The sequence below is a fragment of the Hemibagrus wyckioides genome, linkage group LG02 (genome assembly GCF_019097595.1).
Source record: "Hemibagrus wyckioides isolate EC202008001 linkage group LG02, SWU_Hwy_1.0, whole genome shotgun sequence".
NCBI lineage: Eukaryota > Metazoa > Chordata > Actinopteri > Siluriformes > Bagridae > Hemibagrus > Hemibagrus wyckioides.
Window position 1 is genome coordinate 8,301,020 of NC_080711.1, and position 27,578 is coordinate 8,328,597.

The 27,578-nt window shown below is 38.6% G+C and overlaps 1 protein-coding gene across 1 annotated transcript in view; it reads left to right on the forward strand.

Annotated features, from left to right (window-relative positions):
- mrc2 (mannose receptor, C type 2) overlaps positions 1-27,226 on the forward strand; it is a 41,493-nt gene extending 14,267 nt beyond the window's left edge. The window contains exons 3-29 of the mRNA XM_058411824.1: positions 2,021-2,194; positions 3,553-3,717; positions 4,462-4,575; positions 4,781-4,924; positions 5,301-5,492; positions 5,583-5,737; positions 8,199-8,303; positions 9,544-9,659; positions 10,759-10,907; positions 11,992-12,209; positions 12,313-12,455; positions 12,596-12,683; positions 12,878-13,007; positions 13,115-13,147; positions 13,837-14,000; positions 14,080-14,248; positions 14,402-14,544; positions 15,530-15,644; positions 16,015-16,175; positions 16,566-16,674; positions 16,813-17,051; positions 17,152-17,317; positions 19,840-19,986; positions 21,108-21,227; positions 21,394-21,573; positions 22,750-22,773; positions 22,916-27,226. Of these exons, the coding sequence (XP_058267807.1) occupies positions 2,021-2,194; positions 3,553-3,717; positions 4,462-4,575; positions 4,781-4,924; positions 5,301-5,492; positions 5,583-5,737; positions 8,199-8,303; positions 9,544-9,659; positions 10,759-10,907; positions 11,992-12,209; positions 12,313-12,455; positions 12,596-12,683; positions 12,878-13,007; positions 13,115-13,147; positions 13,837-14,000; positions 14,080-14,248; positions 14,402-14,544; positions 15,530-15,644; positions 16,015-16,175; positions 16,566-16,674; positions 16,813-17,051; positions 17,152-17,317; positions 19,840-19,986; positions 21,108-21,227; positions 21,394-21,573; positions 22,750-22,773; positions 22,916-23,136 (3,884 nt within the window). The 3' untranslated portion in view covers positions 23,137-27,226. The remainder of the gene's footprint in view (positions 1-2,020; positions 2,195-3,552; positions 3,718-4,461; positions 4,576-4,780; positions 4,925-5,300; positions 5,493-5,582; positions 5,738-8,198; positions 8,304-9,543; positions 9,660-10,758; positions 10,908-11,991; positions 12,210-12,312; positions 12,456-12,595; positions 12,684-12,877; positions 13,008-13,114; positions 13,148-13,836; positions 14,001-14,079; positions 14,249-14,401; positions 14,545-15,529; positions 15,645-16,014; positions 16,176-16,565; positions 16,675-16,812; positions 17,052-17,151; positions 17,318-19,839; positions 19,987-21,107; positions 21,228-21,393; positions 21,574-22,749; positions 22,774-22,915) is intronic.
- Positions 27,227-27,578: the final 352 nt, after the last annotated feature.

The window sequence follows — 27,578 nt, forward strand, 5'->3', positions numbered from 1 at the left end:
TAGCAAATTGCCATTGGACACAAAATGGCATAAAGTTTGTAGACACCTGACCAACACTTCCATATAGTATACAAGTGGAATAAAACACTGCAGTAATTGGAAAATAATCAAGCCAGTCTGCCCTGTCAGCATGCCCCCTTATCATTCAATTAAAGTGATTGATTCCACAGCCTCATGCTTTTTAATCCATAACATTTCATGTGCGTCATATGAAAAAAAATGAAATCTATACACATAGTTTTGGATAAAGTAGATATTTCTCTTGAACATGAGAAAGTAGTGTCATCAGGACAAAGTTGTCCTGCAGTACAGCATTCTCTGTTAATTCTTCTTTGTGTATACATGGACATGTGGTACAGCTTGAGTTATTTTAATAGATGTAAATCTGTGCTTTCAGTGTGTCATTTGGGACAATTTCATCACAACCATGACTATTTCAGAATTACATCTTTCATCGCAGCTCTTGGTCAAAATTATAGCCGTGTAGCATATAAAATGGAAAAAATAACAGAAGCACCCGAAGGCCCTTGCTGAGATGAGAGGCTGAACCCGGGATGACAATGTGATTTAATTGCAGACGGGACAAAATTTTAGGGCTGCTGTGTTTCATTGCGCCGTTCTCCCTGGATGTCTCAGCTTTCTGTCAACTGGCACAAAACATACAGAAAGACAGAATTCTTTGCTCCGTTCTGTCCTGAGATTCCTGTCGTCTGGTTCGTGGTGAGGCGGATGGAATGCATTGGAGTGTTTTCAAACCTGAGAAGGAGATGCCACCTAGTTTAGTCACTGGTAGATTTTGCAGGCATGTGTGTGCCTTCGTCTGTGTGTGAAGGCACTGTGAAAAGTGTAATGTCTGCCCCTGGTTTTTAAAAGGAACACTGCAATGTATTTCTTTCCAGCCTAATATTCGTGTTGCTCATCTGGAGCGTCTGTGTGTTTACCGCAAACAATTCTGACATGTTTACCTGTACTGAGAAAAAACCTGTTTACTTGAAATTCACTTGTAGCAAAGGTTCAAATGCAGTTGCTGAGCTTTATTAATAAATAAAAGGTTTATGCTTTAATGAATAAAAATTTTTGTTAAATATTTCATGAATTCTTCAAAGGCATTTCAACCTGCATAATTTGGCTGGCCATATGCCTGCATTTTTTTTTTTTAAAAACATGCTTGTATAAAGCCTAATTGTGTGTATCTGATTGGTTATGGAAACCACAAATACCTTTAGCACAACATCAGAATAATTCCTTTAATCTGCCTTTCCCAAGTTTGAGAAAACTGAGGAAATATAGTAGAAAATATATAAATAGATTTTTGTTAATCTAGTATATCAGGCACAACACTTTTTTTTGTAATATTTATAATATTTGTCATTGAAAACACTATGGAGAGAGTGACAGCCTGAGATGAAAGATGAAATTAAAATGATTCATCCAGCTAAGCAGGAGAAGAAGGCCTCTCTATTTACCTGTCAATCATGCTGCAGAAATCTCCTTTACAGTATGATTCAAGTATTATAACTTAGATATCTTTCTGAGGTCATGGTTTTATAAGGGATATGAAACAGAAATACAGGCTGTATTTATTTAAATTGTTAGTTTTTTTTATTTTGAGCTTGTCTTCGTACAAATTGTACAAATTCTCTCACACAAATGTATTTAAAAGTTAGATGTACTAATATATTAGGTGATATTATGTGATTTGAGGCACAGCTTGTGAAAAGAAATGACGCAATACTATTTTGCAGACACGTACAGACATGAGTCCTGCTTGGAAAGAGCAAAAAAAAAAAAAAAAGCACTTTGTAAACCTTTCATAGTGTCATTATTTCTTTACTGGTGTATTCTGTTAGCAGTGTTTACCCTTAAAGTGTGTAATAATTTCCACTTGCTGCTGTTGCAGAAGCAGTTGACGTGTATTTGGCCAAGATGACAGACTGGAAAACAAGAAACATTCATTAGCCCTAATGCATGCTGGGATTTCTTTTGCCATATAATTATTAATTTCTCCCCCTCGTTACAGAAATCTACACCATCCAAGGAAACTCTCACGGACACCCGTGTTACCTGCCGTTTCTATATGATGGTCACTGGTTCCACAGCTGCACCAGTGTGGGGAGAGAGGACGGCCATCTGTGGTGCGCCACAACACACGACTATGGCAAAGATGAACGCTGGGGATTCTGCCCTGTTAAGAGTAAGTACACTCTGCTTGTGATGTGATATTAATTTGGAAATATTTTACATTACGAATCTGATTGGTCAGAAAGTACAGCTATAACAGTAAGAAGAAAAATCACAAGTTTACATTAATGCTCTCATTCTCTCATGCATCACTGTTTCTATAGTAAAAATCACTAGAAAGTCAACTTCACACTTCATTCACTAGAACTTATTTGCTAGATGCTTCACGTAAACCATGGCTAATAATGAAGAGATTTCAAGAGATGTGCTTTTTATTAAAGAATAAAAATCATCTTTGGTACAGAAAAGTGTTCTCTAAGGAGATGTTGATGGAAGGAAACTCCAGTTTCTCAGATTTTCACAGTTGACAAGTTCTCTTCTATGGAAAAGTCTTCAGAACAGACGTCTCTGACCTGTGCAGAGGCCAGATTGGATTTCCAGGCAAATCATTTCAAACTGGAATCAAATTAAATGCCATTTGTTTGAAATGACAACAAAAAAGTTTCTCTGAAATCTTTGTGTATTGCTCTGCAATTTTTTACTACATCTATTACTTTGGTAAACTCTATATAGAGCATTAAAGGGTTCTATGAGGTGCTCCATATTTAGAACCCCAAAAAGGTTGTATACTGTATAGAACCTTTTTTAAGGGCTCAATCAAAAGAACCCTATAGGGTTTCTCTTTAGCATGTAAAAAGGTTCTATAAAGAACCTTGTATGCATTAATATATTCATTTATTTAATTTCATTATAATAATAGGGACAATAATCATGCAAAAAATTGAATGCAATATAGTGAACACAAAAATTATTTTTACAGGGCAGTCAAGCAAATTAAATAGATTTACATGTAAATGCAATTACAAAATATAGCAGAATAATGTCAAATACATAAACAAAGCGAAGTGTTGCTTTGTTGTCAGTATAAAACCTTTAAACCTTTTGTGGCATAAAGCATTATTTGGAACTTGGTAAAGGGGATGTGGTAGCTGAGTGATTAAGGTGATGGACTACTGATTGGAAGGGTGTAAACTGCTTCCTCTGGGCCCCTGAGCAGGGCCCTTAACTCTCAATTGCTCAGTTGTATATAATTAGATAAATTAATTAATAATAAAGTAAGTGGCTATGGATAAGGTCCAAATTCCAGAAATGTAAGATATAAATGAACTGTCTCTTTGTACAGTGTAATATTTACACAAGGACATCCAAATTCAGACAACATTAAATATACTTTTACAGCCCTGATGAAATGGAAATGCATCCAACCTGTCTTTCATTCTAACTATTGTTTCTAACTACACTGGCATTTCAGTAGTGTGGCCCAGTTTGTACATGTCTGTTTTGTCTGTCTATTTTTCTCTTTCTCTTTAGGTGCAGACTGTGAGACATTCTGGGACACAGACTCTCTGATGGATAACTGCTACCAGTTTAATTTCCAGGCCACTCTTTCATGGGAGGAGGCTCGCACCAGCTGCAAACAGCAGGGGGCAGAACTGCTGAGCGTCACCAAGGTGGAGGAGCAGAGCTACATCAATGGTGAGGGAGAGGGGGGGTATTGATTATGAAGGCATGGTACAATCTCAGAAACCTTTAGATAGATGGATGGATGGATGGATGGATGGATGGATGGATGGATAGATAGATAGATAAGCTAGGGTAAGCTATGAATTTACAGTTATATACATTTATAATAATCTAATTATGTAGAGAAGATGTAGCAGAATGTACAGGGTGGAGCAGGACTGCAAGGTGATTACAGACAGTGAAGTACTCGTGAGACATCGGTGTCCTAATGGTGTAGTGTAGAGTTGATTAGGCTTATAGTTGTAGGAAAAAAACTGGTCCGGATGGTCCTGTACAAACATAAACTCACGACAATACCTAATGCTTAAGCATTAAAAGGTAATTGGTGTCACCATTCAGCCATGTTAGACATCACATGGACAGCTTGGAAATGCATGAGATTGCCGTGAATGGTTACACTTAGAAACTTTGAAGATGACTTTGGACTGCAATTGCCATGATCAGTGACCACCTGAAAACTTTACCAAAATAGACTTCATGTTAAAACTAGAATTCATTTTCTGGTTACACAATTGAACCAGTATAGAATTATTGAATAGAATTATCTGGACCTTTGTAAGCCATTCATTTTAGTTGAATACCCTTGCTTTTAATGAAAAAGAGTTTATGTATAAAGTCATATGTTAAGCAATACATGTTTGCGACGAAATATATAAATATATTTTTTTGCTGTACGTGTGTGTTACATTCCTGCAGGTTTCCTCACTGGTTACAGCTCCACTCTGTGGATGGGTCTGAATGATCTGGATCTCAACGGAGGCTGGCAGTGGTCTGACTCTGCTCCTCTCAAATACCTCAACTGGGAGGCAGGTGAGAGAAACCCCACCCACAAAACCACACCCCTTAGAACACACTAATACAGGTCTCTAGAGTAGAACAATGGCGCGATTCATTTGCTAATGACTGAGATTTTCTAAGCTGTGACTTCAAAGGACTGGCATGAAAACCTGCCTGGTTAAAGTTAATTGTCTGGATCAGGAAGAACTGACTCAATCAATGTTTGTGTATGTTGTAGATCAGCCAGACCATGAGAGCGATCAGAATTGTGGTGTAATCCGCACCGAGAGCTCAGGGCGCTGGCAGAACAGAGACTGCTCCATGGCGCTGCCTTACATCTGCAAGAAACGACCCAATGCCACCCTTGACCCGTTCACCACAGGTGTGTGTTTCTATGCATTTCTTAAAAAAAATTTCACCCTAATTTTTTATGACCGTATCTATCCATTAGGCAGCTCTCCCTTATTATCAGACAGCAACCAAACAGAGGGGGTGAATGTTATCACATGCTTCACAGACACCCATGATGGAATAGTGTAGCTGTGATTGACATTTGAGATTGATATTGGCCTGAAAGCACAGATAATTTTGACTTTGGCATAATTAGGATTCAAAATCGTTATCTCTAGATGATACGACAGACACTTTTCTGTAGCGCCAGCCTTGTTTCTGTTCATTTATTATGCACAGACCATTTTTCCTGACAGTTTTCTACTGCATGTCTCTGTCTATATTCACCCATGTTTGTATCTTTTTAGATTCCTGGACTGATGATGGAGGATACCAGTGTGATATCGGCTGGCAGAACTTTCAGGCTGGCTGCTACAGGCTGAACTTAGAAAAGCTGGACTGGAATTATGCTGAGAAAAGCTGCCAGAAGATGGACGCCCACTTAGTCAGCATCCACACACTCCCGGAGCTGGAGTTTATTAATATGCACATGAAAAGAGGTGCAAAAACATACATACATACCAACAAAAATGATGATTTAGCAAATTATTTAGGTGTATTGAATGAGTCTATATTTCTTGGGTTGACAGATGTAGAAGAGTTGTGGATCGGACTGCACGATACCTTGATGCAGATGAATTTTGTGTGGACAGACCACACTCCTGTTACCTTCACCTTCTGGCACCCATTTGAGCCCAACAACTTCCTGAACACGCAGGAGGACTGTGTCACCATGTGGGGTCCTGTGAGTATCATTCAGAAAGTGGTACATTAGAGTCATTCAAAACATGCTAAATAGTCATCACCTTCCAGGAACTTCAGGATATCAACAAGTATGCTCTGTTTATCCAGAGCATCCAAAATACAAGTCCCTGTGTAAATAATTTCCAGATTGAAAACATTAATATAAAGCTTATAGCTGAACCACTGTTTGAGTCTTGCTAATAGGAATTTAATCAACAGCTTCTGACCAATCAGAATCAAGTATTTAACAGCGCTGTTATGTTGCAAATGTTGCGCCACAATGATCAGGGCAGAAGATTAAGACTAGTGTAATGGAAGTGTTTGTGTTAAATGTAACAACAGCATGTAGGAAGATTTCTAAGCATTACAAAAACATTCTCAGAACATGTTCAAATACATTGAACATTTAAGGATCCAAAAACCCAAAATTGTTTGATGCAAATGTTTGATTTGTGTCTTCACTGCGTCATTTTACAAGCACCCCCACCAAAGGCATAATAAATAGTCTGGTGATCTTAACTCATTTTCTTAATTTATTTGTATAAACCATGGAAAGCACTTTGAAGGCAGGTCTTAATTGCAAGAACATAAAACACAAGACTAAACACAAACCATAAAACAAGAAAACAAAGTGAAAGCTAAATAACATACAACATTACACAGAGCATTTACAATCATACATAACTATGTTTATAGTGAAATGGCTCAGTGTAATAAGAGAGTCCAGGTTTTACAGTTTATTCAATAAATGTGTAATATGAAACAGTAACAAAACAGTTTATAAAGTGCTTTATAGAGAAATGCATCTTTATGAACATTTCATAGAAATCTTGAGTAGCACTGTGATTGTATTTCACTCAGTTTCATCATCTTGCTTGAGTGTCATCTTAAGAAGGTAGAAAAGGTATGAGTAATAAACCCAATCTACTTTAATCTTTAACCATATGATATCTTGTTTTAAACTGTAAGACAAGTAAAATAAAAGAAGAGGGAAGCTATATATATATATATATATATATATATATATATATATATATATGAGAATAAATTCATTTTCAGACTATTTTTTAAGCTGTTTTGGGTAATATGTGATTTAAAAGAAAGTTCATCATGTGCACTAATATCTGAGCCTGGAGCAAGCGCTGGTCTGAGGTGAGCCACAAAGCCAGATGTTAGATTCAGTACTATATTAGAAGTTTATATTCTCGGACATGTACTCTGTTTTTGTTAGTCTAACCAAATTCCTGGATTGGATAAGGTATTCTGATGCTACAGTACATGTCGAAGGATTATTCTGGTCTACATTCCCTGCATCAGAAGATTTAAGGTGGATGTGAGCTTTGTAGGGCATATGAATCTCATAATGGTTAACATTACAGAATCCCTTCTTTTTATTTTACATGAAAAAGGAGCAACATAAAATAATGACAACAGAAATGTTAATAAAGGAAGAAAGAAAAAAACAATCCCACCCTGGGTCCTGGTCCATTTTATTTGGTGAATATACCAAGCACACATTCATGTAAATTTATACAACAAAACATCTTGTCCAGCAGAACCTTAAGGCCTGTGAAATATGAAAGAAAAGGTTGCCATTTATAAAATAAAACAAATAAAAAAAACTGGCAGTGTTACCATTTATTGTGTATTTAATTTTCTCAAGCTTAAGAAAAAATGCTGAGTGAGACAAGAGCATTCATTAGGAAGAAAAAATACATTCTAAGGGTTGTATTGAGCTTTCAGTATAGTAATTTCTTTAGATCACTTCAGCTTTTTAAATAAAATCAAGCAGACAGTTTAAATTCAGTGAACTACAGAAAACAGCATCTTCATGGTGGTCCAGCGGCAGGATTCAATGCCCTGCCGCAGCTTCTGACCCCAACTTCCTAAGCTGGGATATGTGAAGAAAGTAATTTCACTGTGTTTTAACGTAGATGTGAAAAAATAAAGACTTCCACTTCTTCAGAATGAGTAGGAGTAAAAGTGCTCTGTGAGCGTATACTACATATGCTTTAGACAGAGTGAAAAATATGGAAGTGTTCCTTTAGGTTCTTGTTTATAAGGCTGTTGAGTGGCTGTGTGTACACATTGAAGGCAGCTGGCTGCTTTACTGCAATGGACAACAGTAAAGATTTCACAACAGATGCCTCTGTTAAGGACTTTATTCAGTAGTTCAAAAGTAAAAGGCTACTTCTGGGACACCAGATTTTTTTGTTTGTCCAAATCCATGATGAAACAGTACATTTATAAAATGTCCTAAGGGTCCTGAAATGCATTTAGAACTCTGCAGATGTGTTTGGTGATGCTTGGTAATGCTACGTGGCATAGAGGTATTTACAGTAAATTGTACAAAAGTATGAAAAGGCATAAACTGCAAACAGAGGCTTTAACTTGTAAGTATTCTGTGTAACTATTTTGTTGTGTGTGTGTGTGTGTGTGTGTGTGTGTGTGTGTGTGTTTAGGAAGGCCGCTGGAATGATAACCCCTGCAATTCCTCTTTACCTTCCATCTGTAAAAAAGCAGCTCAGAAGACAGATGGACCGACCCAAGACCACGGGTGCAGACAGGTACCACAAAGTTTTTTATCTTTTAGCAATCTCTATTTCGCTCCATTCTTCATTTTTTTCTTGTTATGACGTGGCTATATCAGTGTAGCCTCTCTTTCTTTGTCTCTCTCTCACATTCGGTCTCTTTTTGCTGAAATAAAGGATCTTTTCAAAGCTTCTGCTGCGTCATACTGCTGCTAACTCCAGATGTAGTCAGTCAGCACAAATGTGCCAAAGACATATTGTAAATACTGTAGTCAGTCAGACACACACACACACACACACACTGTGCATCCAGCCACCTAACCCACAACCACATGCAGTGGTGAGGAGGTCAAACAAACTACACACACACACACACACACACACACAAAAAAAGCTGGTTTTTTCATACATCTGCTAAACCTATTTCTTTTCTCTGACCTCATTCCTCTCTCATATTTCTCCCTCTTATCCTTTCTTCTTCCATCCTCTCTACCCTCCTACTCTCACGCTTCCCTCAATACTTCATTTAAATCTTGTCATGTTGAAAACCTCTGTCTCATAAAATAGTTTAATGCTTTAAATTTACTGGCTAAAGCATTCTGTTTGTATGAGTGTGTCTTCATTCCCGCTTGTTGACCCTGCAGTTTTGCTGAATTTCTAACCAAAAGACCTCCTGTCGGTAGTTTAGAGCCTGTCAGAGGCCACTTCAGGGCCATAATATCATTCAGTTTGTTCTGCAACCATGATGAAACCATGTGTTGTGTGTTATGACTCCCGGACATCTGTAGTATGTTATATGCATAATGAAAACTATTGTTTTTAGAAAAACGTGAACACCTAAAGCAGATATTCAGTCATTTACAATGACATAAGTAAAAATGTAATGCAGCTACATGTCTAAATGTCACAGAGAAAAGTGGCAAGACACTGGAACATTACAAACTCTAACACACTCCCCCAGCGCCCAACTGGGGGAAGCTGAGTCGTTCTGATTCATAAGGCACACATCCAACTCATGGGTGTTAAAGTCAGAGGCATCAAGCCTGACTTAAACTGGTGTTAGTTGTGTGAAAAGTATTCTGTGTTGTTCCTTTCTATTTGAATTAGTTTTATCATCATACTCTGTGAGATCATCTGCATTAAAAGTTATTCAGGGTTATGAATGCACATCCTGTCCCTGACGTAATGTATGGCAGGCAGCTGGAGATATTTGTCTTTTTAAATCTCCTGTCTCCCTATTCCCTCCCCTGCTTCCTTTTTTTCGTCCTTTCCACAGGGATGGAAGTGGCACAATCCTGCCTGTTTCTGGGTTGGAGAGGAGTCTGTAACGTTCAACAATGCTAGAAGAGTGTGTGCTAGCTACAATGCAACATTAGCTGTCATCAACAACAGGTATTTTATAGTTCAAATATCAACAAAATAAATTAAGCAATGGGGATGATATTTGTGGAACACTATCTGTATCTTATATTTAAAATGGCCGTGGCTTAAACCAGGAATGTTTTTTAATGACCCCTATCACTATGCCCCTGGAAACTGTGGAAAATACTAGAAAAAAAAAACAGAAATAGAAGAAATGTTTGCACTGACCGCATGGTGGGTGAATTGTGTCTCTGACAGTTCCTCAACCTCATCACTCGAGTTCATAATTGGTCTGAACTAAAATTGTGCTATGATTTTAATTCCACTCTATCGATTATTTCTAATGAATTTAGTTGGATCTGTTTCCCAAAATATAAAAAGGCAGTTTACTGAGGATATATGAATTAAGGCTGTAAATAAAGAATTACTGATACCTGATATATTTTTTAAATATATCATATCCACTTTCTCACTTTTACTTCTATGAAAGTAAAATCCTCCACATGCATGCCATTAGCTCCCTTTTAGGCTGCATTTACACTTGACATTAAAATCTGGATCTGGATGTTGTCCACATACGTATTGAAAAGACAAGTGTAAATGCATCTGTGAATGTTATGCGACCAGTGAGCGCATTGTGATCGGATCTTAGTACAATGTAAATGCAATCCAGCTGTAGTGTCTGCATTCGCAGGTCGATGTGACATAAAACCACGTCCACTATCATTATTTCCCTTCCTCTCTACCAGATTGCTGCATGTAATGTAGCTGTGTGGTTTTACAATACAATCAAGGGTGGAGAAGATTGCAAATATAAAGAAAAGTTGCAGAACCACTCATTCTCTGTAAAGTATGCACATTTTTTCCGCCACAGCTGGCAACAATCCCAGACCCATAGGTTTCTTTTTACTGTTTCCATTACACGCTATCCACCTTAGTAATATTTGAAACCTCTTATTTTAGGAGATTTGTAAAATCTCCCACAGCTGAAAATGCTTTTTAAAAGAAAACCCACCACTTCTGATCGACTTTGCTGAGCCATTTTTTTTTCTCCGCAGATCCAATCAGATATCCAGACACAGAACAGTATAGAGAGACGACTAAATAATATGTGTACGTTCGAATGTAGGTTCGAGCAGGCGTTTGTGAACAGCTTGGTGTTTGGCCGTTCAGATGATCGTTTCTGGCTGGGGCTGCATAATCAGAACAGCACTGGCCTTTTCCGCTGGCTCACTGGAGAGCAACTGACCTACACCAACTGGAACAGAGATCAGCCAGGTACACACAAACACACACACACACACATACATACACAGGAGTTATACACACTCATGGAGACAGAACCTTTCCATTTCCACAACACTTTGCATGTCCAACAAATCCATTTCTGTCCAGTGAAATGAGTCACTCTGGCACTGTATCACTTTTCATGCTTCAAAATATGACAGGCAATTTTGGCCAGACTTACCAGTTAGTTATAGGATATTTTCATTGGCTTGTGGTGTTTATTACCCCTATTTATTAATTCAGGCATTAAAATCCTATGTGAACATTTGCATTTATGAGTACTCACGCTAGTTTAACCAGATATAAGCTACACATGCAATACACTGTGAATATAATTTAGGCTGAGATAAGCTAGAGTGTTCCTTTAAGCTTAAAGTACTGTACTGAGAAAAGGGAATACGAGTTCTTGAAGTGTAAGGCAGTTGTTAAATTCTGTAAATAAATGTTTAATATAATATTTACATTTACAGTTACATGCACTACTCTCAATAATAAAAGTCTTAAAAGTCAAATGTACATGAGAAAAATTCCTAACAAAAACTCCCAGTAAAATACCAAAGCGGTTCATGACTAGTGTCATCCAGCTGGATCAATATAGTAAAAAAAATTGACTTTGGATTACTTTGGATTCAGACGGAAACAGAGACAATTTTCATAGACACAAACTCTTCCCTTTAAAAAGTCCCGGCCTTAAAGGGAGGAAATAGAGAACTCTAGAGAATTTACAAATATATTTTAATTAATAATACATTAAAATGTTAAAAGAGATTCAACAACCCCTTAGACTTCTTTTATAAGTAAATTTTGAGTAAACAGGTTTTCCAGTCTTTTCTTGGTACACTATAATGTTTTGAGGATAATAACACACCCATGCTGCAATACATTAGATATAAGGTTTGAAAAACACTGATGTGTTCCTTTAACGAATCGCTTGTTGACTCAAATACTGGAATGAACAATTACAGAGATTTTCTCTTACTGGACATATCAGGGCAGATTGTCCTGACCTTGTTAATTATACTGATGATTTGTCCATCTCTCTCATGGTCCTTGTGTCATATTTTCCCCTCTTTAGCTCCGTTTAAAGGTGGATGTGTAGCCATGGCAACAGGCCATGCTACAGGCCTGTGGGAGGTGAAGGATTGTGCAAGTACACGCTCCAAGTACATCTGCAGACAGGACAAGGGCTCTTCATTTTCCCCAAGCCCCCCTCAGCCCCAGCCTACACCTCCTCTCACAGGGTCCTGCCCCCCTGAGTGGAAGAGTTCTAGCACTTTGCATTACTGCTACAGGGTGGGTGTGGGTTTGTAGATGTGTGTGTGTGTGTATGTATGTACAGTATATACTAACAGCATTTGTGGGTTTGTTACTTGAACCTGCTTTGTGTGTGTTTCAGGTCTTTCATGCAGGTGACCTAGAGAAGAAGCTCACATGGATCCAGGCTCATATGTATTGTCAGAAGCACGGCGCTGAGCTAGTCAGCTTTGGCACCCCAGAAGAGGAGACCTTTGTGTTTCGGGTCCTCCACGAGACCTTTGGGTAAGTATTTGTTTAAGTGTGTGTCTAGTGTTGGCTTGTGCACTAGTACAAATGTATGAGACACCGATACAAATTTGTCAACACGTCCCAGTTGTCACAGTGTGACTGGGAATTATGTCAGTGTTTGATTGTATGCACAGAGAGGAGGAGGATCATGAGCAACACTGGCTGTGGATAGGGATATCTCGCCGAATCAGTGACAGCTGGACATGGAGTGATGGAACAGCTGTAAGTGCGACACATATCTCTCTATTTCTCAATATTTATTCTATTATATTACAGTGCATAACATTTTATTCCCCACATATAATATAAGAATGATGTCAGTATTCACATGAGTAATGTCCAAACATACAAAAAGCTTGTATTAAGATTAGTAAAAAATATATCCTTCTTTTGTCTCTATCATACGTGTCCATCAGGTGTCGTATCAGAACTTTGGTAGGGGTCCGTATAGCTCAGCACTGTGTGGAGCAGCTAATGTGGCAGATATGAACTGGGTAAAGGCTGACTGCAATTCTGAACTAGACTGGCTCTGTAAAATACCAAAAGGTATTATTTATTTATTTTCAACAAAAAAAAAAACTCTGTTATTTTCTCTTCCTTACACACACACACACACGAACAATGTGTCTAAATGTTTGCTTTCTTTGATTCAGGGAAAACTGAGGTAGAGCCTGAGCCTGCTGAAGGTCTGTAATTATTTATTCTGTGTATGATGTTTCTGTATACTTGTGTGCAAGTGTGTGGGATTATAGATGTGTATTTGTTTTTCCAAGACAATACAATGCAAGTTATATAATATTGAATAGAATAGATTAAGTTACTGTACAAATAGTTTAAGTGTATGTGTGAACGTGTTTTGAGGACTCAAACGTCATGCTTCCCAATTGGGCTGACAGACAGAGACAAGTGCCAAAACCACACCCCTCCACTGGGACTAAGGTACAGAGGACACACCTACTTCACTTGGACTGACAGGTATATAGAGGCCATGTCTTCATCACTGGGACTGACAGGTACAGTGGAGATGCCTCCCTCAGTTGAAGCAGCAGATACCGAGCCCAGTAGACCTGCTTCATTTTGACTGATAGGTACAGAGACCACACCTTTTTAACTGGGCCTGGCACATAGAGAGGCCACACCTCCTTCAATGTAAGTGACAGTAGCAGAGGCCACACCTCCTTCACTGGGACTGACAGATATAGAGACCATGCCGTGTGTGTGTGTGTGTATGCGCATTTTCTTATGATTTGAAAAAGGACATTTGTAAGAACATTAAAGGGAACTTCACAAGCTCATTGTGAATCAAGCAAAAAAAAAATCAGAAAAGGAAAATATGAGAAATATGAGTGACGGGTGTGTGTGTGTCTGTATGTAGACTCTGGTCTGGACTGGGTTGATTTCCAGGAAGCTCAGTATAAGCTGTTTGAGCATCGCACCACATGGGGGCAGGCCCAGAGGATCTGTTCCTGGTTCGGTGCCTCTCTTGTCTCCATACATTCTGCCAGCGAGAAACAGTTCCTGGCAAGCACTCTGCGCAAGGTACACACACATTCCATTTCATTATGCTTTGACTGTGTAACGTCTGCATGTGTTGATGTCTTTATTTGTCTTCCTCAAGATGGCAAGGATTGATAGTGATCTCTGGTGGATTGGACTACACACGTTTGAGAACGATGGACGTTTCCGGTGGTCTGATCACTCTGTGCTCAATTACGTGTCCTGGGGACTTGGCCAACCACGTCCCCTTACTAGAGATCGCAAGTGTGCCCACATATCCGCATCTAAAGGTTCGACAACACACATCTTCTTTCCCACTTTTTTTCCTGCTTTATCTAAAAATCAGTTTCTTAGTCTGAAAATGTACCCATATGTGTATAACGTTCAAAGCTTACTCCCTGTCTGTCTCTTTCACTCTCTCTCATTCTTTTTGCCTCTCTCAGGGGAATGGGCAGATAAAAAGTGTCATTTAGATATGCCCTATGTGTGTAAGAGAGTAAATGTCACAGGCACACCTCCTCCCACTCCGGCTCCTCCGCTCATCCCAGCAGGTTGTCCTGATGGCTGGAGTCCATTCCTGCACAAGGTACAACAAAATAAATACACTACACTTCACATCTTATGTCTGCATCAGGTATTATTAGTACCTAGAATCAAATTTACGCCTTATTATAATAAATATTGCCGTAGAATACCATCCTTGGTAGTGATTCAAATTCAGATTTTATTTGTCCATACACAGTATCACATAGTGAAATGCTTGTCCAAATAATAAGATAAATAGAATCAATAAGAATGAAAATATACTGAGATAGAAATATAATAAAATTGCATTAAAAGTAGGAAAGGTGGAAAAGGGAAGAAAGTATAAGGAAATATTTAAAGATTGATATATGAATGCGGATTTGTGGGAGAATAGTATGACTGTTATGAATAATGTGCCAATGTGCAATTGCAGTTATATGCTGTGCAAAAAAATCAGATAGCAGTAATGTGTTGTTACAAAGTCCATTATAGTCCAGGCTCTAAGTATTGTCCTTGTTGATGGTCTGAATGGCCTGTGGGAAGAATATTTCCTCATTCTCTCAGTGCTTGCAAATGCTTCCCTGTTACAACAGAGAGAAGCGTCTATTGGTCTTTCACTATATTCCTGGCCTTGGTCCAGCTTCGCTTTCTGTAGATAGACTGCAGGTTTCATTGAAAATGAAAGTTCAAAGCGTGACACAGCCAAACAGTAGCCAAAAGGTCAGGAGAGCATTTGGCTTCGTTGTCTGTTTTCAGATGGATGACTTTCTTTATTTTACATTAGTCATTCAGAAAGAGGCTAAACAAATCGTAGTTGTCTGTCCGTTCATGTAAACAGAATAGAGAAATTTGTGGACCCCTGCGAGAGTGTTCAGCTACTCTATGTCTGTCTTGGAGAAAGCTGGTTAGTCTTCAGCCTCCAGACTTGTAGCTGTTGTATTGTAGGAGAGAACTGGGGAAAATGAGCATATAACAAAACTGGGTGAAAAATTGTAGAACCTGCAAATATATACTGTATGTAAGTGGATTTAATTTATTTTGGATAGTGTTATAAGGTGTTTGGGAAAGAGGAGATGACGCGTAAGACATGGTCTGATGCCCGAATGGTGTGCCAATCTCAAGGGGCAACACTGGCCACAGTGCCCACTCACATTGAGCAAGGTACCAACACACAAACACATACACACGCACTGTTGGTATTGACTGTAGCTTTGGTCTGAATCCAACACTTCATCGTATCAGTGTAATGTTAGAAGTGCTCCATGCAAATTCACACTCTTATATTAAGAGGTCAGATGTCTGGTTTTCCTCTTGTGGTCTAAAGCATGCTTAAGATGTAGAATTAGGCTTCTGCAAAGTTTACTTAGATTACTTGAAGGCTTATGCTGCCTACTTTTTAATGAGCATGGATTTGACTGAATACAAATGTAAAATAGAATACACCCTTGTGGATTCCCAGGAAAAGAGATTATTTTTGTGTTAGTGAACTATTTGATGTCAAGATCTTCCTTTCTCATCTTCTGTTCTGCAGCATTCCTGGTGACTCTGCTGCCCAACACGAGTTTTCACCTGTGGTTGGGGCTTACCTCAGATTCCCAGGGACACTTTAAGTGGGCAGAGCCTGGTCTACTTAGCTATACAAACTGGGGCCCTGGGGAGCCAGTGAACAACAGTGGACAAAACAAAAATCCAGTATGAAAAATTAATTATAATTTCATGCATATAATCTATGAACTAAGTATTTGATCAAGAAGTAACAGTACTTGGGGTCACATGAGCAACACTGTTTATTACTGAATGGTTTCTGAGTCACACAAAATCCTAGTGAGTTGATAGACATTTTGTACAATCTTCTGATTTCATCTTCATCACTTTCTTCAACTGTTTGAGCTTCAAATTATGCAGTTAATTATTTATACCCTGTCCTGTCCAGCCAATCTGTAATGGTGGCTGTAAAATGAAACCCCAGGTTTTGTTGTTTCCTTGTTGCTTTGTTGTTTACCATTTTGTCATTTTTAGCTTCCTGATTATTTATGTTTCTGTATGCTTCATTATCGTTGTGCAATTTTTTCGTTTTACTAGACTAATTGTGTGGTGCTACTCCACATCAGTCCTCACAGAACCACAGGAATGTGGGCATCTCGAGGATGTGAATCAGAGAAACATGGCTACATCTGCATGAAAAACAAAGGTATGGTGGGTTTCATGTGGGATTTTTCATTTGATGTAGGATATGAAACCTTGTGGTTGTGTTGTTTTAATAATCCTGATAAATGAGCTACATATGTTCAATATGTAAATAATCTGTATGTTCATGTGCTTTCTTCAGACACTGCTATTCCCCCTGGTGTGGACCCTCTCCCCCCTGTTCCTGAAGGGCAACTGGAGTTTAAGGGCAAACAGTACCGTTTGTTACAGGCACGGTTAGACTGGGAAGGGGCTGTGCATGTGTGTGAGTCTGTTAATGGCAGTCTGGCCTCGGTACGAGACCCACAGCAGCAAGCGTACCTCACGCTCCTACTGAATGCTCTCCGCAAACCTGCCTGGATCGCTCTACACAGTGACGGGGTAAGTGGGTGTGCATGCATGTGTGTTGTTTGATTTGCAAATGCCATATTACATGTTTAAATGTCAAGCGAAATGTGTAAATGACACATTGTGTCTCTAGGGCCGTGGATACAGATGGCTGGGAGAGGAGGAAGTTACTTTCAGCAACTGGCGCGATGGAGAGCCCAATCTGATGGCTGGGTGTGGTCACATGACTACCAGTGGCCAATGGACTATGTCATCCTGTAACATAAAATTGGATGCAACTATCTGTGAGCTGAATACAGGTATGATGTGTTTGTAAAATTGTAAATATACTATTAATTGCAAATTGATAACAGTGTAATAACACCTTCATGCCATATCAGAAGTACAGTTTTAACACAAACCTTGTGCTTCATCAGACTCTCAAGGACTTACTGACATCTCACTATATGACTAAACCCCAGCAGCAGATTCCAAAGTTAATTATGAGAACATTCTCTATCATCTTATATCATTTCATTTTCATTTCACTGTCGGTGTTACAGTCTGTGTCACTTATCTAATCTATACTCAGGTCATGGGGAGCATGACTAACGGAATTAGGTGCTTTACACATATTACACAGGATACACAAATTACACAAGAAACAGTTATGCATATTGCACCAAAATTTCCACATATTGCACAAGGGAGTTGTATATATTGCACTTTACCCATATTGCACATGAGAAGACAAATATTGCCCAAGATTTACACATATTGGAGAAAATAATTCTCCCGGAACAATTTCACTGAGCATTTAATACTTGTACTGCTCTAGGGTAAAAACTGTTCTTCAGTCTACTTGTTCTGGTTTTGATTGTTCTATACCGTCTGCCTGACGGTAACAGTACGAACAGTGGATGACCAGGGTGAGATGGATCTTCAATGATACTGCTGGCTTTATTGAAGCAGCGAGAGTTGTATAATTCCTCCAACGAGGGAAGAGGGCATCCAATGATCTTCTAGGCCAAGTTAATTACCCTCTGGAGTTCTTTTTTCTGAGCAGCTGTACAGCTAGAAAACCAAACACAGAGACAGTATGTTACAATTCTCTCTACAGTGCAGTGATAGAAGGACACCAACTGTTTCTGAGAGATGTTATTCTTCCTGAGGACCCTCTGAAAGTAAAGTTTCAGCTGTGCTTTCTTCACTAACTCTGTTGTGTTTGTGCCCCAAGTCAGGTCTTCCAGGATGTAAACACCTAGGAATCGAAAGTCTGTGACCCTTTCCACACAGTCCCCATTTATGAATAAGGGTGTAAAGTCCGTTCTGTTTTTCCTGTAGTGAGTGATCAGTTCCTTTGTTTTGGATGTGTTCAGAAGCAGGTTGTTGTCCGTGCACCACTGTGACAGCCTCACCACCTCATTTTGGTAGTCAGAGATGAGTTCTATCATTGTGGTGTCGTCTGCAAATTTAACTATAGTGTTACTTGAGTGGGTGGGGATGCAGTCATGTATATAAAGTAAAAAAAGCAAATGGCTTAACACACAGCCTTGCAGTGATACCATACTCAGGCTGAGAGCTGATGACTCTGTGTACGGTCCTGACAGAAATTCTTTGATCCATAGACATGTGTTATATGGCAGTCCTAGGTCCAACAGTTTACACACTAGTCTCTGTGGGAGGATGGTGTTAAAAGCTGAGCTATAGTCGGAGGAGACGAGCGTAGCTTCCTTGCTGCTCCAGATGTGTTAGTGTGGTGTGGAGAGTTGTTGCTATTGCATCTTCTGTATACCTATTTGCTCTGTATGCAAATTGATGTTGATCAAAGTCGGGTGGCAAGAAAGATGTGATGTGACTCCGTACCAGCTTTTCAAAACACTTCATGACCACTGGAGTGAGTGCTACTGGCCGATAGTTGTTTACACTGGTGATGGTTGATTTTTTAGGTAGAGGAACTATGTTGGAGGACTTCAGGCAGGATGGGATGGCAGACAGTGATAGTGACCAATTGAAAATCTCAGTAAAGATGCTGGCTAGCTGATCTGCGCAGTCCTTCAGCACACGTCCAGGGACCCTGTCAGGTCCTGTGGCTTTCCTTGGATTGATGGCCCTAAGTGTGTGCCTTACTTCCCACTCCTCCACTCTGAGGGTGGAGCTGTTGTTTTCTGCTGGATGTGGTGTATCTACCCCTGTTGACTTCACCTCAAAGCGAGCAAAGAAAATGTTCAGTTCCTCTGCCAGCGATGTATACCCTTCAGCCATTTGTAGGTTGGGCCTGTAGTTGGTAAGGTGCCGAATACCATCCAACACCAGCTTTGTGTTGTTGCTATCCAGATGTTTCTCTATCTTCATTTTATACTCCGCCTTGGCCTTCTTGATGCCTTTCTTTAGATCTCTGGCCACACTATAGAGGGCTCCATCACCAGATTTAAAAGCAATGTTCCTTTCTTTTAGCAACTGCTGTACCTCCTTTGTCATCTAGGGTTTCTGATTGGGAAAGACCCGAATGTGTTTCTCCACCGTGACACAGTCCATGCAGTTTTTAATATAACACAGCACAGTGTCAGTGAACACCTCTAGGTCCTGGTATTTGAAAATCTCCCAATCAGTTCTGCTAAAACAGTCCTGCAGCTGCTGAGAGCCTCCGTCGGGACAGATTTTAACAGTATATCACTATATCACTTTCTGTTTTAAAGGTATTAAAGCATTACGTGCCATTATCTTACTGTAATTCTGATATGACATGATCGTACCTTAAGATTAGACCTCATAAGGCTAGTTTTGTCCTAACAAGACTGAAAGTGATCTTTTATGGTTGTGACACCTCCTTCCCTGTCAGAGCGAGCAGATCACAGATGGATGTATCCGGGCCACTGCCGTCAGACAGTCGGAGACTGGGCCTGGATTCCATTCAAAAACTCCTGTTACGCCTTTAACCTGAACCAGCTGCGGCTACAGCACGATGCCGAGCACACCTGCAAGAAAGGTACACGTACAGGCACTCATATGTAAACGCAATAACCACATTAATTATGCTGTAGTACATTTACATTTCTGGCATTTGGCAGGACCCAATATCCAGACTTACATTTTATCCCATTCTTATACAACTGAGCAATTGAGGGTTAAGGGCCTTGCTCAAGGACCCAGCAGTGACAGCTTGGTGGACTTAAGATTTGAACTCACAACCTTCTGATCAGTAGTCCAACGTCTTTGCCACTAAGCTACCACATCCCTAATGTTGTTATTGTTATTATTATTATTACATTTACGGCATTTCGGCAGACACTCTTATCCAGAGCATCATACAATTTATCTAATTTTATACAACTGAGGGTTAAGGGTCTTGCTCAGGGGTCCAGCAGTGGCAACTTGGTGGACCTGGGATTTGAACTCACAATTATTGTGTCATATGTTGTATATAATCTAAGGTTATATAAGTGTAATCTATACGATTAACAGTCAAGTACGATAAGCAGCCAGACAACAGGTTAAATACAAAGAGGTTTTCTTTTAACACTTTTTCCATAGTGCTCTTGAATTCTCAAATCTGATTGGTCAGAAGTTGTTGATTTTTTTTTTTTTTTATAAGAACAGTACCTTATATGTTAATACATTAAAAGTGATTGTTTCTATAGTAACAACTAAATCACAGTGAGTTATATGGTGGACTCTCCATGTAAGTGTAAACCGAAAAAACAAACAAACAAACAAAAAAGGTTATTTAACAAAGGAAATCATTTAATTCTTGATATGTTCAAAACATAATGCTGAATTTATTTAACATTTATGAAACAGCTTCTAGTGTAATAGTAATAGCTTGTGATAGTCAGCATTAAAGCTGTTTCTCAAAGTTCACCTCAAGAGAGTCTTCAGGACAGAGGCCTGACTTTGCCCCAGTGTGTTTGATACCTTATTTAATTTATTTGCGTTTATTACTAATTCTGTACTGGGATTAATAGTGATTGGACTTTGAAATAACTAAAACCAGGTATGGAAAAGCACCTGACTTGAAGTGTACACATGTTTAAATATGCATAAATAGCATACAGTGATGGTTAGTGTAATCTTTTTCTCTTTCTTTTCCTGTCTGTCTCTTTCTCTCAGTGGGAGCAGAGCTACTATCAGTGCTGGATGAGAACGAGAATGGTTTTGTTTGGGAGCACATTCAGAGCTACCAGGAGCAGGCTCATGGCGCCTGGCTCGGAATGACCTTCAATCCCAAAGGTAACCTCCACCCTGTGGTCATGAGTGATATATTTTACTCCATATTGTAGACAGAAGTTTACTTGGGTTAGAATTTGACATTTGGATGAAATTAATAGTCATTCAGGGATTAGTTTTATTCTGTATGTTGGTAACTCTCTCTGTGTTCCTCTTGTTGCGTAAGTAGGAGGCAGTCTGCAGTGGCCGGACAGTTCGGTGGTGGAGTACACTAACTGGGAGCAGCAGGATGGAAATCTGAGCATGCTCTCTGCTAACAGTTGCTTCTGGGTGCAGAGTAACACAGGCCTCTGGAAGCCAGGATCCTGCAAGAACCGCACACATGGAGTCATCTGTAAACAGCCACGAGGTAGGGAGTTACCTCCTAACACACACCTCAAATAAATCCTCAAACGATTAAGGGGCCAAATATAAAAATGTTAAAGCTAAAGTCATTATAATAGTCAGCGTTAAGAATTATAATTTCAGTAAGTCTTGAATAAAACATTAGACTGTGTGCTGTTATAGAAAAATAATCAAAGACAGGGTTGTGTGATGTGGCGAGACATGAAGTGGAGTTACATTCACCGCTCCAAAGCTGATTCTTAACACATGTAACAACACATGTTGAAGTGTTTAATTTCTCTTATACCATTAATTAATTTCTCTTATATTTGTATTAAAGAATACAAATGATTTATTACAGAATGTCACAAGTTTACCTGCTATCACTTCAGCAGAAGTTTTACGTTATTATTAGCTACATACATGTAAAGTATAAGAAGGAAAGCATTATAATGTAAACTTGGCTTTGATTTGAATTACAGCCAGTAATGTAAAGCCTAGTTACTATCGAAAATTCATCAGCATCTGATCAATTCGATTTAAGAATTCAGTAGCGCTGTGGTATAAACAATAAGAATATGGGAAACAATATTTAATTGCTACTTATTACAAAGGTGATTTGAACAGGACCTCTTCTACATGTAGAGCTCGAGTTTCGAGTTGTTTTCAGAATAAAAACGTTGTTGATTTGTAATGGATTAAAATACCACCACTACTACTACTACTACTACTGCTACTACTCATAATAATAATAATAATAATAATAATAATAATAATAATAATAATAATAATAATAATGCACTTTCAATTATCCTATACTTTAAAAATTGTTAACAAAATTTAAACAAAATAAATAAACAAACAAACAAACAAATAAATAAAAAGAACATTTAAAAACAGGAGAAAAATACAATAAACCTGCAACCAGAGTGAGATAAGTTAAGGTAAGATAAGGTATTGTGACAGGATTAAATATGCAGAATGAGTGGGATTGTCTGATCGTTAGATAAAGAGAGTTCCAGAGAAGGCTCGAGCACCAAAGCTGCCAAGGTTAAAGGGAGACAGAGGAAGTATACCAGATGAACTCTTGTCTCTCAAATTATAGCATCTGCTCAGGTAGAACAAATTCAGATCAAACAAGTCTGTAGCTGCTTTCTGACTCTATTTTAATTTTGATTTTCTTTTCTTCTTGTTCCCATAGGACTGGGGGCTACTGTTGTAGCAGGTAAAGTGCTCTGTTTCTTCACCTTCACTGTGTTATGTCTTATAGTCATACACTAATTAACAGAATCTTGTTCAATGCAGAATATTTATTTGATAATGATAACAATAATTAGGACATTATCTTTCTCTCTCTTTTTCTGTAGCTGATGTAGATCATCTTCCTGCTTTGGTTCTGATTCTGCTGGCTGTCCTGGTACTGATTGCTCTGATAGTGGGCGGAGTTTATCTGTATCGTAGGAGGAGCCCTGGCTCTTCCGGATCGTACGAGGGCGCTCGTTACAGTCGCACCAACCTCACTCCGTCTGAAGAGGCTGAGAAAAATATCCTGGTGTCGGACATGGAGCTAAACGAGCAAGGGGAATAATGAAGGATGATAGATCTTTATGAATGACTCAGCAAACTGGCCTGCACACACGAGGACTAATTGAACTGACTTTTGTTTTGTTTTGTTCTGAGGTTTGTTTTCTTTTTGTGGTGACATTTAGAAAGCTGTGTGGAGCGCAGCAGATGTCAATCAAACACGAAGGTGGAACTCCACCCCTATTTGAACTGTTGCGTCATACCTGCACACCAACCAATCAGAATCCACCAGTTTAAAAGTCGCTGATATGTGGCTGATATGCAAATAGTGGTCTTTTTTTGCTTCACGTTAACTCTTTTTGGAAATTCAGTTTATAACCATATATATGTTTCCTAGTTACCATCCGGTCATTCGTTTTTTTTTTTTTGTTTTTTTGTTGTTGTTGTTTTTTTGTTTTTTTTAGCAGTACAGAAAAGAATACCCAGAAAAGAACATACCGGCTCAGATTTCCAGATACAAATGCACACACAACCGTTTCAGTCTGTACCAGTGTTATACCATAGCAGTATTTTTGCAGACTGTGACTGTGACGTTGTTCTGTTTTTACTTTTATTCATCTTTTTGATTACCTCCAACTAAAAGGAGAATTAATTTTTGAGTCCACAAATCATCAGCCTGTGGAATTTTCCCCCCTTTTTATCTCCCCTTTCATGTCACTTCTCTCTCACCTCTTTGCTTTCTCGTTCTCTCTCTCCAGCTGAATGCCGGGTGCTGTCTGGATGTGATAATCATAGTGATTAGAGATGAAAGGAATTGATAGCATGTGGAGCGTTTGACAATGCAGAGGCGAGACAGAGACACAGAGAGAACGCTGGGGGTAGAAATGAGCTGTGTGGCTTAAAGAATGAGAGTAATTTAAAGGTCTTTTCAGCATGGCTGGTGCTAGTTAAAGCTCGACTGTGCTGCTGAGATTAGCTGGTGCTTGGATCAATTTGGTGTCTTTCCTTTTTTTTCCGAGTGCTGTTTAGTTAATGAGCTCTTTTGAAAGTTTACAAAAACGATGAGGAGTGTGGCACCAACTACTGCTACTAGCTTCTTTCCAGTCATGAAATATTGATTCATAAATTCATAGATTCAAGCAATCTTTCTGGCCAGTCATGTTTCTTGTTTTTTTTTTTCTTCTCTCCCTAACATTCTTAAAAGTGTTCAGATTCTGTAGAGTTGCATTTTTCCTTTATTTTTTTCTCTCTCTCCTTTTGGCGAAGGCGTGGGGATGAAAAGGTGCTGCGGCCAACTGTGGAATGTCGAGTCAGCAAGTGGATCAGGTCTGGAACCAATTTCAGCTTCTGAGGAACAAGAGAGACAGAGAGAGAGAGAGAGAGAGAGAGAGATACTTGTCCTGAAGGGAAAGAAGGGGTAAAAGAACCCTTGCACAGGACTAGGAAGATTTGTGCAAGTTCAGGCTGAACGGTCGCTGCAGCGCCTCTAGTGGGCATTCTGTGTCATTGCAGTAAGTGAAATTCAAGATTCTGTGCTTTAACAGAAAGACAGATCTATTATGAGTATTTCTTCTGTATGTATATGTTATGTATACAGGTTAAAGCAAGATACTGTGTACAGATAAAGCTAAATGATAAAATATACAGCTCCAGCCATGGTCTTGCTCACTGTCGGATTTTGGTCGTAACGCAGTCATCCTGAGTCATACTACACTTTCAGAATTTGATAAAAGGCCATTTCCTCAGCAGAGCAACTGCCACGTAGGCGAGTCTCAGTGAGTGTTTTTTTTTTTTTTAAGCCTCCCACTCCGTAAAACATTTCAGCATTTTGCAATAATCCTTTCCAAAAACACTCATGCAAAAATCTTCACCACTTTTCACCAAGGATCATAGCCTGTGTGATCAGATATGGACAGATTTTATTTGCAAGACTAGTAAAAAATTAAGTCGCTGAAAAAGAATGAGTACATTGTTTATATGGTTTCTGTCATTTCAGCCACCTGTCTGTGGTTTTGTAAATGTTTCTGGATAATCAAAAATATTGCAGTTTCATCAGAAGTAAGATGACTCAGGAATCAGGAGACTCAGAGTCAGTGTGACTGTGTTTTGTTTGTTGTGCACAAAGACAGCCTGCGCAATCCGTAGTCTAATCATGTGCTGAAATAGTCGACTTTTAAAAGTGCAAAGGACGCACTCAAGACCATATAAATAATGTTCAAGGCTAAAAAATCCCTTCCTTTTCATTACTTCAATGATCCATTCAAGTAAACAAAGTTTCTTACCAAGTTACCACTGACCAGATGTTTATCCATCTACGTATCCCTCAATAAGGACAGGATTTACTCATCTATCTACGTGTGAGCCATCATATCAAATGCAGGTATTAGGGCTAACTGTAGTGAACATACCTGTAGTTTGATGATTAAAAAAAAAACTAAAACACTGTAGAATTTCACAGCCATATTACCAGCAATTTAACAATAATAGACATGTAGTCTGAGGACAAAATGGCAGCAGCAAGATGGCAGTGTCTGTTTCAAGGTTATGAAACAATTCATTATTACAGGATCAAATTAAACATATCTGATTATGTTGTGACCAAAAAAAAGGCACAAATTTCTGTAGCTGATGTTAGCAAATAAACCCATACTGCCTATGCAATTACGCTAGAAAACATGTTGTGACAGTAGGAATGGTTAATATTTTATTTCTGTCACTGAATTTGGCTTTATTTCAGGATATAATTTTATGTTTTTCCACATCAACATGAATTGATTAGCTAGCCATCACTGCTACTCTGTTACTACTAATACAGGGGACTCCTCATGACTAAAACATCCAACCTGAAATACTAAATTATGACAGTCTCAAACCCTTCAAGACAAAATAAACTATATATACACACTCTGCTATAAATGAAACCTGGTCAGAAAGTGCTGATTCATTTTCTATAACAGCAGCCGTGACAGCAGATTCAGTTGTAATGCAAATTACAGCATTAAATTAATTCAAAAACATTATCATTTCTATAGTAACAGCTTATTCAGTGACTTGAGTGCTGATTGCTCTACTGAACATAAGGCTAAGTAGCTAAATATAACAAATAAAAACAACTTCTATAGTTGTTTTCTACCACCTGTAGGGCAGACAGCCAACCAATAATATTATATTATATTATATTATATTATATTATATTATATTATATTATATTATATTATATTATATTATATTATATTATATTATATTATATTATATTATATTATATTATATTATATTATTATATAATACATGGATGAAATTGGTTGAACTTTTATAAAAGTGTCAGGGATTTGTAACAGTAAGTTTTCCACCATGGGAAAGTCTTCAGGACAGAGGATTATGTGCTTTTTGGTTTCTCAGTAACACAAGCTGCATGTTTTGTCTTCATGGAAGAGAAAAAAGAAAAGCTAGTGAAGGAACAGCTCTTCAAGGCTGCTATAATGTAAGTGACATATGATGTTCAAAAATAAATGAAATATAACTATATACAGTTAAAACAAATGTAAAAAAAAAAAAAAAAGTAATCATTGCACATGTCTGTGGTATAAGAGAAATGAAACGCATGCTGTTTTAAGAAAATAATCCCCTTTCGCAAAAGCCACACCTGAGCGTATGAAAGGGAAGATCAGTTAATTAAACAGGTGGAATCAGGTGTGGCTCCTGGACATCCCTGACTTATGAGATGGCTGACCCTGTTGCGATCCATTGCTTTAATCATTTGCTCAAGAAACAAAAATGTGACAGGAATAATCACAGAGCAATACTTATGGCTCAATACTCCATGTGCAAACTGGCTGTAATATCACACACGACAGAATGACGTTGACAGACGAGTTGAGGTTATGACACAGTTACTGAATGTCATCTACTGTTATGACCTTGCAGTAGATAATAAAAAATGAAAAATGTGTAATGTGATTCTGATTGTGGAAATGAGATGCGGGGTTGTTTTTTTTTTCTTCTTTCTTTCTTTTTGTCAGAAGCAGTAAATGAATTGACTTGATTCTTTGTCAGAACAGTTTTCTCATTTTCCAATATGCACCTGTTGTCTACTTGTTTTGAACCATTTTGTTTGTTTGTTTCATACGAAATGAATAAAGTATATGTTGGCTATGCGGCAGTCTACAGATTGATGCTTCTGTGATCAGTTTTGCGTTGTGCTGAAATTCCTGCTGTGGGGCGTACAGCTACTCATGCTGAGTCACTAGATTTACTCTTAAATTTGAGATATCGACTCATATGAGTCAATAGCAATATCAAAAAACAGTGATGTTTGTGCAACGAAACATTATCACTGCTTGACATGTACTTGGAAAAATGGTTGAAAACTTTCTTTAAAGAATGACATTTGACCAGATGTTCACAAGCACACTCTGTGATTCAGCCCTGTGACAGCAGTGTCTGTAGGTGATACATGATGGTTCAGACATCTCTCAGCTGTTCACAGACGGCAGCCTGACTTTCACA